The sequence below is a fragment of the Cololabis saira genome, chromosome 22, assembly GCF_033807715.1.
Source record: "Cololabis saira isolate AMF1-May2022 chromosome 22, fColSai1.1, whole genome shotgun sequence".
NCBI lineage: Eukaryota > Metazoa > Chordata > Actinopteri > Beloniformes > Belonidae > Cololabis > Cololabis saira.
This window is the reverse complement of record NC_084608.1, coordinates 33,270,036-33,290,570: the sequence shown is the minus strand read 5'-3', so window position 1 is coordinate 33,290,570 and position 20,535 is coordinate 33,270,036. Positions and strand designations below refer to the sequence as shown.

Here is a 20,535-nt window from a genome sequence, read left to right as displayed (position 1 = left end):
AGCCCGGGAGAAGCTTCAGAGGTTTCGAAATACCCTTTCACGAGAGGGGGACACAGCCTGAGGTGTACCCGTGAGTAATTAAAGACAAAGAAGGATTGATAAACTTATATTGACAAGAACTCACCTGTCCATATGAGACTAATTTGTCAGTTATTGAAAAGACATTCAGCAGTTAAGCATTGCCTGATCAATACAATTTTTTTTTTGTGTGGATTTTTAATATGATTAAAAGAGTTGAATGTTCTTAGTTTTGGAGTAATTTTGAAAAATATTTCTAAGACCGCATATTCTGGTTGACGGACACTGCACCAGCGGCCACTATGTGTTCTGATAACTCTCAAACGAGGATGTCAGAGCGCATTTGGAGGGGCCCTCTATTAGGAGGCTTCCTCTCCCTGTTCCGAAGTTATCTTATTACTTCACTTTTGGAGGTCTATTTTGTCAGATGTCTTGTTGTGTTGCACAGATGTTTTTTGTTTATGTTTCCAGGTCATTAGGTGAGCATAATGTGTGTGAATTTAAGGGATAGGATGCCATATCAAGAGTACAGTGTAATCGCTTTAAATGTTAATGGATTGCAAAACTCCATCAAAAGGAAGAAATTAATAACTAAGATGAAAAGAGAGAAACAACATATAATTTTTTGGCAGGAAACTCATCTTAGTGATAAGGAACATGAGAAGCTGAAGCTCTTTGGATTTAAGAATACTTTCTACTCCTCTTACAAGCACGGTCAAGCGAGAGGTGTTGCAATATTAATTTCGAATAAAATAACATTCCAATTAACAATACAGATAACAGATACAGAGGGAAGATACATTATAGTAAATGGATATATCGATCACAAACCAGTGACACTATTAAACGTATATAGACACCCAGGTAACGATACTTTACTTGTAAAAAAAATATTTAATTTAATAACTGATGAGACTTCGGGGGTTCTTATTTGTGGTGGGGACTGGAATATACAAATGCAACCCTCCCTTGACTCTACCAACGTTACGAAGAGAATAAACCCAGAGACAATCACTGCCAAAAAGTTCCTTTTTGAAGCTGGTATGATGGATATTTGGAGGGAAATCCATCCAACAAAAAGACAGTTCACATTTTTCTCCTACCCACACAGTGTATATTCAAGGCTTGATTATTTTTTCTTGTTTAATTTGGACAGACATAGAGTTATAACCTGCGAAATAGGGGTAAAGGATATATCAGACCATGCAGGTGTGTATCTTTCCCTACATCTGGACACTGAAGTTAAAGCTTCAACATGGAAGGCTTAATACTAGTCTATTAAATGACCCTGAGTGTATAAAATACATTGAAAAGGAATTTAAGGAATATCTAGAATACAATGACAACGATGAGGTGTCTCCAGGTACTGTTTGGGATGCGGCTAAGGCTGTGATCAGGGGGAAGCTCATAATGTGGTCTTCCATTAAAAAGAAGGCTAAACAAAAACAATTAAACGATCTATTACACAAATTGAAAGTTCTAGAAACCAAACATATGGAACTGAACGACCCACAAATCCTGGACCAGATAAACCTGACCAAACAAAGCTTAAATAAAATATATGTTAGTTCAGAAGAGACAAAAGCTAAATTCATTAAACAAAGATATTACGATAACGGGCCGAGAGCTAAGAAATTATTAGCCTGGAGGATAAAAAAGCAACAAGATGAAAGATCCATTTACAAAATCAAAGACCCACAGTCTGGTAGAATATGCCATAAACTGGAAGAAATGCAACATTCCTTTTAAAATTATTATAAAGACTTATACGCACAACCAGAGGATGCCGGATGTTCAAACATTACAGACTTTCTAAATTCATTGGATCTGCCATCCATTGGTACAGTACAGAATCAAATAATGACGGATGAAATAACAGAACTGGAATTGGATGATGCCATTTCGAGACTTAAGACAAATAAAATGCCGGGTGTGGACGGATACCCAGCGGAATGGTACAAAACGTTTAGGGAAATTCTATCACCAATATTGCTGAATTGCTTTAACTCTATCCTTAAAGGGGAAGAAACGCCCACATCCTGGAGACAAGCAATCATTACTGTAATACCAAAGATGGGTAAAGACAAATTTGAATGCAGCTCCTACAGACCAATCTCTATTCTGAATTTAGACTATAAACTGTTTGCTGCAATAATTGCAAAAAGATTGGAAGACATAATTCCAGATTTAATAGACGAAGATCAAACAGGATTTCTTAAAAATAGACAAACACATGATAATACAAGACGGGCCTTACACCTAGTGGACCATATGAGTAAAAACAAAGATGAATCTATTGCTCTGAGCCTTGACGCTGAAAAGGCATTTGATTCTGTCAGCTGAAAATACTTATACTTAACGCTTTGGTTTTAACAGTTAAGTAATCCTAATTTAAAAAAAACTGTACAAATTACCCACTGCAAGAATAAAAATAAATGGCAGTTTATCTAACCATGTGCTACTTGGAAGAGGCTACAGACAGGGATGCCCTCTGAGTCCAGCCCTATTCGCTCTGTTCATTGAGCCGCTCGCGAGGCAATCAGAGAAGATCAATCAATCCAAGGAATTTGGATTCAAGGGACTGAATACAAAACTTGCCTCTTTGCAGATGACATACTGGTCACTCTCTCCCAGCCAGATTTGAGCCTTCCCAAATTAATGTCCTGTATGAAAACCTTTGGTCATATCTCTGGGTATAAACTAAATACACACAAAACCAGGGCTCCAGAGTGCGACCTATTAGGTCGCATATGCGACCTAATTTATTAAGGTGCGAGTTAAAATTTAATGAAGTCGCTCCGGTGCTACTTGCAAGAGGACTAGTGGAAACAAAAAAATATTTTATTTTTTTTTTCACTCGGCTGTGTTAGTGCATTAATGGAGTGGTTGATAATAGAATCTTACTTTCTGGCTCATTCCTGCGAGTCCTATACCTGCCTGACTGCACCTGGTACGGTCTGCGCACGTTACGTGCACAGCAGTGCACGCGCGCGTACACGCAGCGCGCTCAAAAAGGTAAACAAAGCAGATGCAGTATGAAGCGGTCTATAGTCGATTATTTTAAGAAGAAAAATGGGCTGGTGGAGGAGGAGGAGAAGGGTTAGCAGAGGGAGCGACATGGATTCTTCTTCTTCTGATGAAGAGAGTGACAGGTTGGTGAAAGAGGCGGGGGAGAGTGGGGAGAAGAAAAAAAAGTACAGCTTTCAACAACGGCTGGCACAGTTCCCGTGGTTAAGATACGAGGGACAGGCAGGCCTGGTTCTACGAGGGTGCATAAGCATTGCACCCTCAGTTTATGTGTTGCTCAGTTGAAAAGACGAAAAGAAAACTGATAAATGCGCCCGCGTTAAGCCTTATTTATGGTTCCGCGTTAAATCGACGGCGTATCCTACGGTGTAGGGTACGCAGCGACGCGCCCAGTACGTTCGCGTCCCCGCGTATCCTACGCCGTAAGATCTGCGTTGGTGCAGCGCGGAACCATAAATCAGCCAGTGTACGTCACTGATCTGCAAGACGCTGCTCTCTGCTGCTCCGTTAACACAAAGTAACATGGATATTCAGAAGTGGTTCAAGCACAACGACGCAAGCAAGTTTACAGGACTGTCTCAGAAAATTAGAATATTGTGATAAAGTTCTTTATTTTCTGTAATGCAATTAAAAAAAACGAAATGTCATACATTCTGGATTCATTACAAATCAACTGAAATATTGCAAGCCTTTTATTATTTTAATATTGCTGATTATGGCTTACAGTTTAAGATTAAGATTCCCAGAATATTCTAATTTTTTGAGATAGGATATTTGAGTTTTCTTAAACTGTAAACCATGATCAGAAATATTAAAATAATAAAAGGCTTGCAATATTTCAGTTGATTTTTAATGAATCGAGAATGTATGACATTTTTGCATTACAGAAAATAAAGGACTTTATCACAATATTCTAATTTTCTGAGACAGTCCTGTATATTTATGGTTATATTTATTTTTGTTGCTGTTTTATTTTCTGTTGCTAGATTGTCTGATGGGCGAGATAGCCCAGACTAAATGTAGCATTTTCATTTCTGTAGGTAAATGATCAGGGGCCCGTTTCACAAAGCAGGTTCAACAAACTCTAAGTCTAAACCTGAACTCTTGGTTGATCTACTCTGAGATCGGAAACTCTGAGTTATCGGTTCCAGAACAGCGGATTTGAGGTAATTTACTCAACTCTAAGTAGTTTCACCTGGAGTTAAGCTCGTGCGTGAGGGAAATAACAAGCCATCATCAGTAGAGCGCTGATACAAGGATTCACCATGGCAACCGGCGACACAAAAGAGCGACATACTTTTTCTTTTTTTTATTTTAAACTTTATTTACCATTTCAATTTACAAAATCCCTTTGAGGAAACGTTAGTTTGCATCTGAAGATCCACATACTTCACGCCGTGTCCTTTTTCACCAGAATGGAATTAGATATTTTAAATACGCGCATACAGTGAATTTGAACATGTTTTTGGAAAAAAGAGTAACACCGCAGCACAGAATAATATAAAATTAATTTAACAGATCTCCACATCATTCACCTGCAATCCTGTGGAACTCCTTGATGGCTTGGACAGGTTTAGGCTTGCCACCCGTCCCTTGAAATACAGAATTGTTCCGTAATTGGGAATTAAAAGTTGCGTTCCGTATTGAACCAATACAGACACATATTATGCCAGGGTTCTCCAACTCCGGTCCTGGAGAGCACCTATCCAGCATGTTTTACATCTTTCCCTGCTTCACCACACCATGATACAAGGAGCTGTGTCAGCAACAGAACTGTCCGGACCTTGATGACAAGTTAATGACGACGATTGATTAGAATCAGGTGTGTTCATGCAGGGAGACACCTAAAACATGCTGGATAGGTGGATCCAGGACCGGAGTTGGAGACCCCTGTTTATTCTCGTTTTATTCGTGTAATAATATACAGGTGGAGGTCGGAAAATTTGAATATATTGCAAAACTTCATTCGTAGTAAATTCAACTTAAGGTGAAACAAATATTATTTCCCACTACATGCAAAGTGAGATATTTCAAGTCTTTATTTGTTATAATTTTGGTGATTATGGCTCACAGTTTATGAAAACCCCAAATAAAAAATCTAAAAAAATTTGAATATCATTAAACAATTCAATCATCAAAATTATAACAAATAAAGGATTAACATATATTGCTTTGCCTGTAATGAGACTATAATGTACATGTATTACGTGGTCTGATAACCATCTCCCGACGAATATTTAATTCTCTGCGCATTAATTCTGCACCTTCATCAATTGTGTCTTCATCAAAAGGACATGCCATGTTCGTGACGATGGACTTCTAATATATATTCTGAGTCTGTTTTTAATGACAGACGGCAGAACTTCGCCAAAACTCGCCTGCTGACTGAATGAATGAGGAAATCAAATGTGCGTGCGGCTCTGAAAGAGGCGGAGACGCAGAAAAACTCCAGGTTTCACGATATAAACCTGGTCCCGACCAGGTTAGGTTCAGAGCGTCTGTTACTACGGTAACTGACCGAGAGCTTAAGTTACCTCTCTTTGTGAAACAGGCTAGAGTTACCTCTCTTTCTCTGGTTTGAGTTACCTCCCTTTGTGAAACGGAAAACTCAGAGTTTCCCTCATTTCAGGGTTAACAGACTCAGAGTTTTCACTAAACCTGCTTTGTGAAACGGACCCCAGGTATCTTATAAAAACACAGAGGTAACACTTTACCATAAAGTCACCTTAATTAGCCTAACATTAGTTAGTACATTAACATTACTAAGCATTTATATAGATTATATTATCCAACTTTTAATTTATTAACTAACTCTGACTAGTAAACATTAACTAGCCTAACTGTAGGCTATATGTGTTTCCTATACATACGTAAACAATTAATGCTTAATAATGTAACTAATGTTAGCAATGAAAAATATGGTGCTACCTAATTTGTTTTGGTGCTACTAAATGAAAAGCTAGGTGGCACCAGTGCTACCTGTGAAAAAGTTAGTCTGGAGCCCTGCACAAAACGCAGATCCTCTCCTATAATTACAGACCTGCACCGTGTATCTACACCCTTTATAACTTCAAATGGGATAACGACACCATTAAATATCTGGGAATTAAAATTCCAAAGGATTTATCCACCATTTATGCTACAAATTACCTGACAATTACTAAAGACATTAAAACAGATTTAAATAGATGGACCTTGTTACCATTAGACCTGCATAACAGGATAGACATCATTAAAATGAACACCCTACCCCGTTTACTTTTTCTCTTCCAATCGATACCCATAGAAATACCACTTAAACAATTTATCGACTGGAAAAGAATGTTCTCTGTTTTCATATGGAGAGGCCTAAAACCCAGGGTTAGATATAACACTTTGCAACTAACTAAAGAAGAAGGGGGACTGTCTTTGCCAAACATAGAGAACTACTACAAAGCGGCACAATTGAGGTATCTGATTTATTGGCGTGATCCAAATTACAGCGCTAAATGGAAGGACCTAGACTTGTCCCAACTGGACATCCCCCTCCAGACATTGCTTGGAGACAGAACTCAATACCTACAACAAAAAGGAAAATTAAACTGCTGGACAAAAACGCCCATAAACATATGGTTTGGGGAATGTCGCAAACTTAAATTGGAAAAACAAATCAAACTATTAAGATGGGTGACACATGATGAAGATTTTAAACCTGCTCAGATGGATGGGAGATACAAACACTGGTCACTGATACAAACATTACTACATACTGCCTCATCTCTGTTAAAGGAGTATTAGAAAGTTTCCAAACACTAAAAGATAGATATAATTTAGAAAAACATGACTTCTATAGGTACCTTCAGGTTAGAGCCCATTATCACAGTAATATAAAAACAACAGAAGAGTGTAACATAGATCTAATAAATATTTTGATCAACTCATATAAATCCAAGTCCATCAGAAAAATGATTGCTAGATTATACGCATGTTTACAGTCTCAAATTGGGAACTCCACACTTTATATTAAACATAAATGGGAGAAGGAAGCTAAAATAGAAATATCAGACGAGGATTGGTCAAACATCTGTAAAACCCATTGAGCACTTCGAGTTCGGGACTATGGAGGGAATTTGCGTGGAAAAACATGGTCAGATTTTTTTATCACTCCAAAAATGAAACATCCACAGAATCAGCCAGGAAGTGGACAATGCTGGCGGGAGTGTGGAAACCCCCAGGCAGATCATTTCCACATCTTCCGGGACTGCCCAACGATCCAGCCCTACTGGGGGGATATAATAAGTATAACCAATTCAATATTGGGTTTGCAGATCACACAGGATTTCAAAATAATATATCTTGGGAATATCCCTGCCTCACTTGACCCAAGTGACAAATACCTGTTTAAAATAATGTTAGCAGCCAGTAAAAAAGCTCTAACAAGGAGGTGGCTGACTAAAGAGCCCCCGACAAAAGAGGAATGGACAGGAATTATGAATGAGATATATATCATGGAAAAAATAACCTTCTCCTTGAACCTCAATATGGGTACATTTAATACTTACTGGTGGAAGTGGTCATCTTATTTTGATGGGTGAAGAAGAGGGCGTGGAGTTGTGTGTACATATTTGTGAGAATGTGAGGTTTATGAAGATAAACAGGTTCTTCACATCCCTCTCTGCCGGTATATATGTATGTGTAACTGATGGCCTGGGACTTTATGTTTGGGACTTTTGATGGGGGTTTCACTTCCAATGCTTGCCATGTGGCTTTTCCTTTGCTGTTGATTTCAGAGTGGCTCACCGACCTGACCTGTTGTTACAATCTGTGCACTTTTGTTATTTTTCTTTCTTTTATTTTGCTTGGCTTTTAACTTTGTCATTGTTACATTTTACTTGTAATGTCAAAAATATAAAAATCTTTAAAAATAAAGTTAAAAAAAAAAAAAAGAAAGCGGGGGCATAAGATTAAAAGAGGGGAAGAAAGAGAAACTGCAAAACTGTTCAATTGTTAAGATGTGTTTATATTCATTTATTATAGAAATGTGTTGAGACAATTAACAAAGAAAAGGGGAAATTCAAACTGATGGTAGAGAAATAAAATAAGATCGCATTTGAAAAATAAACTAAAATATTTTATTTTTAAGAGAAAAAAATATGTTTAATTCAAGTTACACATGTTAAGTGGCAAATATGTACTTTACAACAGTCAGATGCAGATGTTGATACAACTATGAGGCTACTTGAATATATATATATATATATATATATATATATATATATATATATATATATATATATATATATATATATATATATATATATATTATGATGTTCTGGACCTTCGCTTGAGTACATTTTCTCTAAATGGATCTCTTAAAGTTTTAGTTGAATACCCCTGCTATACAGTGTTAATATTTCATGGGCCCCCGGGCCAGTCTGTACTGAAAAAATTGGGCCCCAAGGTCAGAAAGGTTAAGAACCCCTGATCTAGTTGATGTGTTTGCTGCTCCAAGATTAATCTATGTAACGGGAAGGGGAGGGGTCAGTCTGGCTTTAAATCAGACTTTATTACAACTGACATCATATTTTCTCTCATCACAGATTTGTTGGTTGTTATCTCTCAGAGACTCACTGTGAAGTTGTTGCGTCCGCTCTGAAGTCCAACCCCTCCCATCTGACAGAACTGGACCTGAGTCGGAACCAGAACCTGCAGGATTCAGGAGTGAAGCTTCTGTCTGGTGGACTGGAGAGTCCAAACTGTGGACTGGAGACTCTGAGGTCAGTCCACTGGAGATGTTTCCACATTTATCCACTTATCATCCTCCAAAACTACGTACTTTAATCCAAAGCATTTTCATGAAACATTTAATATCTGATATGAAGAAACGTCTTTATTTTAGGAATAATCGAATAGAATAGAACAGAATAGGTACACAATAGGTCACCGGTACATTGGAATTATTTTGCGTTCTCCCAAAGTCAGGCAAGTCAGAAATACACATAATTAAGAAAAGAACAAATAACTATACAAAAAACAATCAACATATATTGCAATAACAATAATGTACATATAATACAAAAATATATACACCGGTATATAATGTCCTTGTATAGCTGAGGTCCCTGAGTTGCATTCGCCGTTAAATACAGGACATTTACCAGGTAGATGAGAGATTTATTGTACAATTTACTTCTGCTTTTCTAATGGCGCTTTTACACTAGTACCTACTCAGCGCGACTCGACTTGCCACACCCCGGTTTTGCGCTTCTCCACTACGGGCCGAGGCAGGTGGAGGCATGCCGAGTTGATACTTCTTCTGTATCTATTCTGCCGAGGTTCTAAGCGGGCTGAGTCGGCTGCATCTGATGTCATCACACTACAGGCCACCGATTGTTCGGGGGGCCGTCAGACGTCTGAGTCAGGAGGCGGAGATTAGCGAAAGAGCGACTCGCAGCTTCTCCATTTTATTTGACAGGAAATGGCAGCGCAAAAGTCTGTTTGGTGATCCAACTCTGAGGTGCAGATGTTCATAAACCTGGTGGCTGATGTAGACAGGCGATAAGGAACGACCAGATCCACCAGGAGCTCTGTCACTTCAAAGCTGCTCACGGCTCCAGCTGACTTTTCAGCAACGCCGAGACAAAAAAAAACCTCACGGCTTAAAGCTTCTTTCACTCTCATTTTTTAACTTGATATCGAACACAAGTCACAGACCCAGCAGCACATATGTCATCTCCTCCAGGTTCTACATCTTTAGTGTTGTTGACTTCTCCGTTTAGATCACACAATTAACCCTCTGATGCACAATATAAGGACACCCCTTTTAATGCACAACATGGGTCAAAAATGACCCGCATTCATATCCCATGTTATCTCATGCAGGCTGAGTTTTTCTTTCCTGTATCTTTTTAGATCAATGTATTTTAGTATCCAATAATCCACATATTCTTTAGATATCTTGTTTTTGAGTATCATGCATCATTATTTATTTGTTTCCAGCCTTATTTTTTGAATATACTTAATTTTTGTATTACTATATCAAGTTAACACAGATGGATCAAAAATGACCCGTTTATCCAAGTATGATTTAAAGATAAATGAAGGCATATAATAACAATATTTTACTATTTTAGTTGTGATTTGGACCAAACATTCATAAAAGTAACTTTTGAAACATGTTTATTTCTCACTTTGGAACACACAAATACATCTGACAATAGATAACTAAAAATAAAATGATGCGTTGACCAAAGTAAAATAAAATAGAACTGATAGTGGTCTGTTCCCTGACGCAATGCCCTGGTCCTCCCTCTTGTCATCAAAATGTATGAAGTGCCGGATATCTTCATATCTCCTGAGCCCCATAGTGGCCTTGTACATTGGATTTTGTTGCAGATCTACAAAACAGCTCCCGCAAGGCCACAGACTCAAAATCACTTCCAATAGCATCCTCATCTGGTTCTTCATCCAACATTCTCAGAACCATTTCAGCTGTAAATCTGCAAGCAGTACTCTGGATAAAGTAAATCAAAAGCACAATACTTTCAGTAATGTATATAAACTCAATTCAGTTATCTTTCTGTGTCATCAAATATTTTCTTAGGTAAAGCAACTTACTTACTAGAGGCAGTTGTGCTGAGCAGGTGGTGATTAGCAGATGTCCGCAGTCATTATATTCCTAATTTCAAACATGGTCAAAGGTTCCTACCAGGTGCACATGCAGGTGCACATGCAGGAGCACGTGCAGGTGCACGTGCAGATGCACGTGCAGGTGCACGTGCAGGTGCATGTGCATGTGTGCGAAGTTGATGTAGGAATACAAAAGTTGTGCTTGTTCACAAAGTAAGAAAAGAAACATAAAAATGATGACTAGTGCTGAATAGAAACATGTTATTTACTGTATACATGGGATAGTGGATGATAAAATACATGTATTTCAAAGGCAGAGCAAAGCAACACTCAGCCATACATGAAATAACACAGAAAATAAATGTGGGTCATTTTTGACCCATGTTGTGCATTAGAAGTGTAGTGATACAAAAAACGTTTTTATTCAAAAAGTAAGACAACAAATAATAAAATAAGGATGATAACTGTTGTGCAACTCATAGGTAGCTTGGCTGTCCAGTTATCAAGGCTAATGATAATTCTATTAAAGAATTATTAATAATTAATAAAGTTGACTATTTATCAAATTGTATTATCAAAAATGATAATTCTCGTAGGGGCACCACCGCCGGGGCCTTACTTCCGGTGGGATTCGATAACTAACAGCAGAAAATCAGTCTCATTATGATTTGAATTATCCTGCAGAACAGCAAATCTTACAGAATAACAGTGAAGGCGTGATGTCCGAACACTAGGCTCTGCTTAAACAAATCAATTTGTGACCAAATCTTGCATGAAATAACACAACCACTCATAAAGAAATCAATCAGAGTTTATTTACATACGGGTATCAAAAGAGATGTAAATAAGTACCCGAATAAATCTGATGGCACACGACATTATTATAAAACCATTAACTAACAAGAAAAACAACAATCAATAAAATGAAACATAAACGTTAAATGCATGGAATGAAAACGAAAAGAAATCAAGCAATAATAACGAAGATACAGAACATCTACAGTTCAAACAGGGTTCCTGTGGTCTTTTAAAGATGGACGCGCCCTCTTGGCCACGTGTAATTAGCACGGATGGTGATCCCGGTGTTAAACCGTGATCAACTGCAGAAAACAGCGCTTTAAAACGTGAATGACTAGCAGAAAGTAGTGACTACAAATTAATGAAAACAGTCCTTATAATGATGGTGGTGTAATCTCAGCTCTGAACACAGATTTAGCTCTGTAACACTCCCAGTTAAACTCATACACCCAGGTCTCACAATCTCACACACAGTTCTGAACACTCTTAAATCCTACTGATCACTGCTACGCGGGCTCACGTCTCCTCTGGGATCCGGAATCGGGTGCCTGCGGGTTTGTGACTGGGTTCGCGGTCCTGCTGGGGTTTCGCAGTCAGGCTATCGCGTCCCGTCCCTTCCCCTGAAACGGATTAGACAGCGGCGGGGCCGCCTCGTGCCGGGCCGTGGTTCCGGACCAAAACGGAGGCTCACACGCATTCCTAGGCGCGGCGGGGGGACCGGTCTCTCCTTGCCGTGCTTCCCTCTCTGCGCCGGTCGCCGACGCGCGGCCGTCCGGGCCCCGGGAGAGCTCACGCCGGGCGAGACGCCGGCCGTCCGTCCCCGATCCCTGCGCCGGTTCGCAGACAGGGGCTCGGAGCGGGGAGGGGGGGTTCAGTCAGAGAACTCAATCGCAGCTGTGTCCCGATCTGGTTGCCGGGAGCGCGTGGGCGTCGGAAGCTTGGATCTGTGAACTTAAAGAGGAACAGAGTTTAGTGAGAAATCGGAGCCTCCCGGGGGACCGCGGCTTCAACGGCCGGACCCCGCAGGGCCCGGTCCGGTGCGGGCCTCCTGCCTCCCCCCAGCCCGGGGGGAGAGAGAGGAGATGGGATGCTTTGGCCTGCGCCGATGAGATGAGGTTGAGAAGAGACGATGGGGGCGGCTCCGTGCACCGCGGCTTCAACGGGCTGCAGGTCCAACGGAGCGGCCCGATGGGGCCTTACACCTCCCCCCAGCCGGGGGGAGAAAGGGAGATGGGATCTTGGCCCAGAGCCAAACGATCCAGCTCGGATGAGAGGGTGATCGGAAGAGAGAGAAGAGGAGCAGCGGCAGGGGTTTTGATCCTACGCGCGCTGCGGTGACGTCATCGGTGCCTCATTGCGATTGGATGTGCGCCGCTTGTAGGTGCCACCCCCCCCCGCAAGGCATGCTGGGGGTTGTAGTTCAGGCAACGGCGCCATTTTATGAGGCACATTAAAGCGGAAAAGGGGGGGGTTCAAAGAAGCAGTACCATTTTGAGGTCTGGTTTTACGCTCCGCTGCGTCCCGACCCCTGCTTAGGTGTCATAAAAAACCCCAAGGAAGTCTGTTTTCCCTGGCAGAAACCCTGCTGGGTCCTTGTTTTGATCTCCGGCCATGCCGTGGGGGTCGTAAACGGACTATCTCGACCCAGGCCGAGATAACCAGGAGTTAGCAGCAGGGGGTCGCAGGACTTCAGGAAGAAGGGGCAAAGTCTGGTTTTACAGGTCCTCATAATCACAAAATATTCATACATTTATAAGTCCAGATGATCACTGGGTGCGGCCCAACAATCCCCCCTTTGAGATTCGATGAAGGACTGCAGGGTCCGCGTCGGAGCTAAAACAAACGGTCCAAGTCCATGTGATCATCAAACTCTGAGGGCGTGAGCTGGCCTGGTTAGTCCACTAGGCGAGCAATGCACAAAAATACGAAAAGAAAAACGTATTTGAAGCAATAACATCATTCATTTACCTAACACAGTGATATCACTCTTAAAGTGCGGTAGATGAAAGATAAAAGGAGGGGTTAGTTAGGTTTCAGGATGTACACTGTACCTAAAATCAAAAGCCAACAATTTAACCACTCTTTGATTAATTGCTAGGCGACAAAAACACACATTAACTTATGTTTGGCTGTGGAAGCCTGAAAGTTGTGTGTAGGCGTGAATTCTTTTTTTTTAACGCCCCAAGGTATCCTACCCCCCTTTCCAGGTGTGGAGCGGACTTCCACTTCTGGGTCAGAAAAATTGTGAGGGGGCCGCTGCATACAAGGTAATGCAGCTGTTCAGTGTTCTTTGGCTAAAAAGGTCAAACGTGGGAACGTGGGACCCCCCTCGCTCTAAGGTACGGCGTCTGCGCCTTGGTTGTTCTTCTCTGGTTTACTTTAAGAAAACGCTGAGCTGCTTCTTCAGCGTCAGTAACAGTGAAAACTGGGAAGGGCCGCAGCTCCTTTCGGGTAATTAATTTTTGGCTTACTCATGGTGGCGTCTGACCAGGGGGCTCAGGGGATGAGATGACCGGGCTCACCACTTTTGGGTCCAGCCTAAGAACAGACTTGCCTGTCGGTCCATCTGCATCAGCCTATCCACCTCTTCTGGTTCTCCATCCACTGCGATGAGCTCTCTGCCATTAATAACCACACCTCAGCTCACGATCCAGGCCCCAGCGCTTCGCTTGGGATTCTGGCAAGAGATTACACTTATTAACGAAGTCAGCTCACGTTATCACCCAGATTAGAAGAAATTAAACCGATAACAAACCCTGAGAGACTGGGGTATTGGTTATAACCTTAGAAGCAAGAACCAACTGAAAGGAATTAATAAAGTGAATAAAAAGGGAGGAATCTTTAAATAACTTTAAATTAAAGATTCAACTTAAAACACAGTAGAGATTAATCTGAGAAGATGAATAACTCACATGGGGTAATCAGCAACAGTTCAATTAATAGAATTAAAGAAATTAAGTCAACCATTACCTTCAGTTAAGTATGGTTGCAAAAGGGAATTAATCAGCGATTAATAAAATAGTGATCCCTCAATAAAAGTTCGGATTAATAAAAATCAGGAACTTACAGCGAGCCAACCATTAGTTTCCATGGAACCTGGTTGCAAGAGGAAATTACTCAAACAGATTCACAAAAATTGAGTGATAGAAAAAGTTCAGGTTAATAAACTTAACAGAACTTAAAGCAAACCCAACCATTACCTTCAGTGAAGCAAGGTTGCAGAGGAAATCAATCACAAGATTAATAATCGTGTGATGAAAAATAAAAGTTCAAATTAATAAAATTAAAGAACTTAACAAAGCAATCACCCTTTAGTGAGGCGAGGTTGCCATTAGAACAGGGATGTTTTAAAATAACCGTAGGAATCAGATAATGAGGGGGGAAGAAAAATAAAAATATTTTCTTTCCCGATCAAAATTAATGTTCTGTTATTTCATACAAACTGGCCACAAATATCGTTTCGAGAGAGCCTCACGCTGGGGCGCCATTTATGTTGTGCAACTCATAGGTAGCTTGGCTGTCCAGTTATCAAGGCTAATGATAATTCTATTAAAGAATTATTAATAATTAATAAAGTTGACTATTTATCAAATTGTATTATCAAAAATGATAATTCTCGTAGGGGCACCACCGCCGGGGCCTTACTTCCGGTGGGATTCGATAACTAACAGCAGAAAATCAGTCTCATTATGATTTGAATTATCCTGCAGAACAGCAAATCTTACAGAATAACAGTGAAGGCGTGATGTCCGAACACTAGGCTCTGCTTAAACAAATCAATTTGTGACCAAATCTTGCATGAAATAACACAACCACTCATAAAGAAATCAATCAGAGTTTATTTACATACGGGTATCAAAAGAGATGTAAATAAGTACCCGAATAAATCTGATGGCACACGACATTATTATAAAACCATTAACTAACAAGAAAAACAACAATCAATAAAATGAAACATAAACGTTAAATGCATGGAATGAAAACGAAAAGAAATCAAGCAATAATAACGAAGATACAGAACATCTACAGTTCAAACAGGGTTCCTGTGGTCTTTTAAAGATGGACGCGCCCTCTTGGCCACGTGTAATTAGCACGGATGGTGATCCCGGTGTTAAACCGTGATCAACTGCAGAAAACAGCGCTTTAAAACGTGAATGACTAGCAGAAAGTAGTGACTACAAATTAATGAAAACAGTCCTTATAATGATGGTGGTGTAATCTCAGCTCTGAACACAGATTTAGCTCTGTAACACTCCCAGTTAAACTCATACACCCAGGTCTCACAATCTCACACACAGTTCTGAACACTCTTAAATCCTACTGATCACTGCTACGCGGGCTCACGTCTCCTCTGGGATCCGGAATCGGGTGCCTGCGGGTTTGTGACTGGGTTCGCGGTCCTGCTGGGGTTTCGCAGTCAGGCTATCGCGTCCCGTCCCTTCCCCTGAAACGGATTAGACAGCGGCGGGGCCGCCTCGTGCCGGGCCGTGGTTCCGGACCAAAACGGAGGCTCACACGCATTCCTAGGCGCGGCGGGGGGACCGGTCTCTCCTTGCCGTGCTTCCCTCTCTGCGCCGGTCGCCGACGCGCGGCCGTCCGGGCCCCGGGAGAGCTCACGCCGGGCGAGACGCCGGCCGTCCGTCCCCGATCCCTGCGCCGGTTCGCAGACAGGGGCTCGGAGCGGGGAGGGGGGGTTCAGTCAGAGAACTCAATCGCAGCTGTGTCCCGATCTGGTTGCCGGGAGCGCGTGGGCGTCGGAAGCTTGGATCTGTGAACTTAAAGAGGAACAGAGTTTAGTGAGAAATCGGAGCCTCCCGGGGGACCGCGGCTTCAACGGCCGGACCCCGCAGGGCCCGGTCCGGTGCGGGCCTCCTGCCTCCCCCCAGCCCGGGGGGAGAGAGAGGAGATGGGATGCTTTGGCCTGCGCCGATGAGATGAGGTTGAGAAGAGACGATGGGGGCGGCTCCGTGCACCGCGGCTTCAACGGGCTGCAGGTCCAACGGAGCGGCCCGATGGGGCCTTACACCTCCCCCCAGCCGGGGGGAGAAAGGGAGATGGGATCTTGGCCCAGAGCCAAACGATCCAGCTCGGATGAGAGGGTGATCGGAAGAGAGAGAAGAGGAGCAGCGGCAGGGGTTTTGATCCTACGCGCGCTGCGGTGACGTCATCGGTGCCTCATTGCGATTGGATGTGCGCCGCTTGTAGGTGCCACCCCCCCCCGCAAGGCATGCTGGGGGTTGTAGTTCAGGCAACGGCGCCATTTTATGAGGCACATTAAAGCGGAAAAGGGGGGGGTTCAAAGAAGCAGTACCATTTTGAGGTCTGGTTTTACGCTCCGCTGCGTCCCGACCCCTGCTTAGGTGTCATAAAAAACCCCAAGGAAGTCTGTTTTCCCTGGCAGAAACCCTGCTGGGTCCTTGTTTTGATCTCCGGCCATGCCGTGGGGGTCGTAAACGGACTATCTCGACCCAGGCCGAGATAACCAGGAGTTAGCAGCAGGGGGTCGCAGGACTTCAGGAAGAAGGGGCAAAGTCTGGTTTTACAGGTCCTCATAATCACAAAATATTCATACATTTATAAGTCCAGATGATCACTGGGTGCGGCCCAACATAACTGATCAAAAACAAGTTAATCGAGGAATACCTTCATTGATCTTTCCAAGGCCTTTGACTCCGTCACCCATCCCATACTCCTACAGAGGCTCTCCAACATTGGTCTTTCACCCCACTCCTGCAACTGGTTCTCCAGCTATCTAAACCACAGAGTCCAGCAAGTCAAGTCCGAAAACTTCATATCAGCCTCTCTCACCATCACCAAAGGGGTGCCTCAGGGTTCTATTCTAGGCCCAACACTATTCTCCATCTACATCAATGACACAACCAGGTTTTTCCGGCAACTCAAAAATCCATCTATATGCCGATGACACCATCCTTTACTCTGAGGGCCCGTCCCTCCAGTCCGCTGCAGCCACACTACAACACAGCCTCACTTCCGTTGAACAGCACTTCCACAGTCTCCAGCTCCTCCTCAACACCAAAAAAACAAAATGCATTGTCTTTGACCGGAAACACACTCCCACCACTGTTCCTAAATTGTTCTGCGCCGACGGCTCTGAACTAGAGCTCGTATCCTGTTACAAATACCTTGGCCTCTGGTTGGACTCATCCTTTTCTTTCTCCACCCACATCAAACACCTACAGTCCAAAGTCAAAGCTCGTCTGAGCTTTCTCTACCGGAACAAGGCCTCCTTCACCCGTGCAGCCAAACACACACTCGTCAAAATGACCATTCTGCCCATTTTTGACTACGGTGACACCATTTATAGAATCACACCTCACTCTACTCTTAGTAAACTGGACCCACTCCATCATTCCGCCATCCGTTTTGCAACTGGGGCTCCTTTCACCACTCACCACTGCGACCTCTATAACCTGGTAGACTGGACCTCCCTTCACACCAGACGGCTCCATCACTGGTTTCTGCTCATCTATAAAACTATCCTCGGCATTACTCCTCCCTACCTCTCTTCTCTTCTGCACCTCTCACAACCTGCCCGCACTCTAAGGTCCAGCGCCTTCATCAATCTCTCCATCCCCAAAGTCCGCACCACCTTTGGGTGCAATGCCTTCCGGTTCGCTGCAGCCTCTGATTGGAACACCTTACAAAAAACCCTTAAACTTTCTGTTCTCACTTCCATCTCCACCTTCAAACTACATCTTTTATTAAGTACAATCGACTCCTGCACTTGCCCCTAGTCCTCCTTCATGCATACTGACTGTTTTACTTGATTAATTGTTTTATCTTTTGTATTGTGTTTAAATGTCTTTTTGTGTATTTATATAACTTTGTTTTTTTCATCTTAGCTCCCTCCCCTTACCCCCCTAGGCTGCACTTGTAAATAAGAAATTTGTTCTTAATTTGCTCCCCTGGTTAAATACAGGTTAAATAAAAATACCTGGAAGACCAAAAGATGAAACTAATTTATTACAAAGATAAAGAACATAAAATCTCAGTCGGGTCACTTTTGACCCATGTTGTGCATCAGAGGGTTAAATACGTCACAGCAGCATCGCTCTAACCCACTTATTTCTCATCTGGGTGTCTAAAAACAAACAAGGCGAGTGGAGGCGAGACGAGTCTCGCCTAGTAGGTACTAGTATAAAAGCGCCATAAGTATTGCATTGCACGTTTGTGTGTGTGTGTGTGTGTGTGTGGGGTGGGGGTGGGATTGAGCTTTCTTCACCAGAGCTGCAGTGTGTTTTGCCCAGCTGAGGCTTCACTGATCTGAAGGCCCAGGAACCTGTAGCTCTTAGTCCGCTCAACCACAGTCCCCTGAGGAGAGGAGGCTGCAGAGGGGGGGCGTTTTCCTGAAGTCAAGGATGAATTATTTTGTTCTGTCCAGGTTCAGAACCAGATCATTGTCTCCCCCATAGACAGTGATTTTGTGGACCAGGGGCCTGATGTACAAACAGTGCGTGGATTTCAACGTGAATCCGTGCGTGGAATTCTTACGTACGCAAAAAAAAATTGATGTTCAAAACTGTGCGTACGCCCAAATCCACGCAGGTTTCTTTGAACATCACAATCAACATGGATTTGAGCGCACATGCGTGAGCACAACACTCCGCCCCGTCTCCTCCCTCAAGTAGATATATTTGAATATGATAATGAGGATAATTATCCATTAAAAAACGCTCATCCTAACAAAGAATTGCCAAAACAAATTAAAAAAAAACATCAGCCCTGAGCTGGAGACAGTCCTGTCAGAAGTTGAGGCCTGGAAAAAATAATGTATTTGGGGGCATTTCTTTGGATTTAAGCCGCATTGCATTATGGGGATTGTTGTTCTTTGCTTTGTGTTGCGTTCCGTGAAGAGTTGTGGTTTTATTATGATCATAAGGGTTTGTGAATGTTTATGGGCAGCGTTAGTGCATCATTACACTTTCCTTTTCTTGTTTGTATTTTAAGAACTTAAGATAAGAACTTAAGTTGGTGGGATGAAAAACGGCTCCTCGTTCCGCTTTATTGTATATACTAACGGATTAAGCCCAATGTACACGTTTATTGAGTCCTACACATTGTGGATGTCCGCGATCAACACTGTCATAAGTATAACAATGTGAACAACATGAAGTAGCACAATCTAATTCCACCGCCGCAGAAATACTTGTTTAACGTGATTATTGCCTAAACATTCAATAAAAACTTCATTAATTAATTGCTGAGTCACATCAGTTCGTACCAACCAACCTTTTCTGTGACATCATAGTTTTATTTTAAAAGACAACTTTACAGAACCGGTTTTTCGCTGCAAAATGTATTTTAATATTTTTCTGTCCAGACAGACAGTTATGGGATGTTTTAGGATCTGGCTTTTATCTCAACTAGTCATCCCATACGGTCGTCGCGGTGACAGAGATGTCTGACCTGTCAGCAGCTCCAGCTGAAAGCATCATGTTGGTCTGAACCGGAGCAGCTGTACATGAGGCCCCAGTTGCAGAATTGAGTGAAGTGCCAATGCCACCGCATCATCCACTGATCTGTTGGAGCGGTAGGCAAACTGAAGAGGTCAACGGTGTCTGGCAGCACAGTTGAGCTGTCGGAGGACCAGCTTCTCCAGACTCTTCATGGCAACTGAAGTGATTTGTCACGGGTCTGAAGTCCCAGTACATCAGGTCAGAGTACATGTTTGATAAGTACTTTGTACTTTATTGTGTTTGTAGTTTGCAGTTTCCTGAGTCTGAACTAGTTTTAAAATAGCTGCAGGTTTTGTCATGAGGTGGGATTACAGAACCCAAAAGCAGCAGACCCAAAGGTGACAGAGGGCAGCAAAGTCCTTTATTTGAACAAAACATAAACACATACAAGAGAGAATCCTGAAGATGACTGGAAGGCGTGCAGACTGACAACCAGCACAGAGCCCCTTCAGGGGCCGACGCCACCCTCCATGGTCTGTTCCAGTGGGGGGGCTACAACCTGAGCATCAGCACCTACAGAGCTTCTACAACAGCTTCTACCAGCTACTGTAAGGCTGTTGGCTCCGGACACCAAGGAGGGAAACCCCACTCTCTCACTCAGAACAAT

At 42.4% G+C, this 20,535-nt stretch overlaps 1 protein-coding gene across 4 annotated transcripts in view; it reads left to right on the top strand.

Annotated features, from left to right (window-relative positions):
• Window positions 1-20,535, top strand: part of LOC133423122 (protein NLRC3-like) — a 71,131-nt gene that overhangs the window by 18,196 nt on the left and 32,400 nt on the right. For 2 of the 4 annotated variants that reach the window (XM_061713261.1, XM_061713260.1), the window contains exon 8: window positions 8,625-8,801. In XM_061713261.1, coding sequence (XP_061569245.1) covers window positions 8,625-8,801 — 177 coding nt within the window. Of the gene's footprint in view, window positions 1-8,624; window positions 8,802-19,885; window positions 20,121-20,535 lie in introns of those variants that run through there. The other 2 variants (XM_061713263.1, XM_061713262.1) reach the window with 2 other exon arrangements.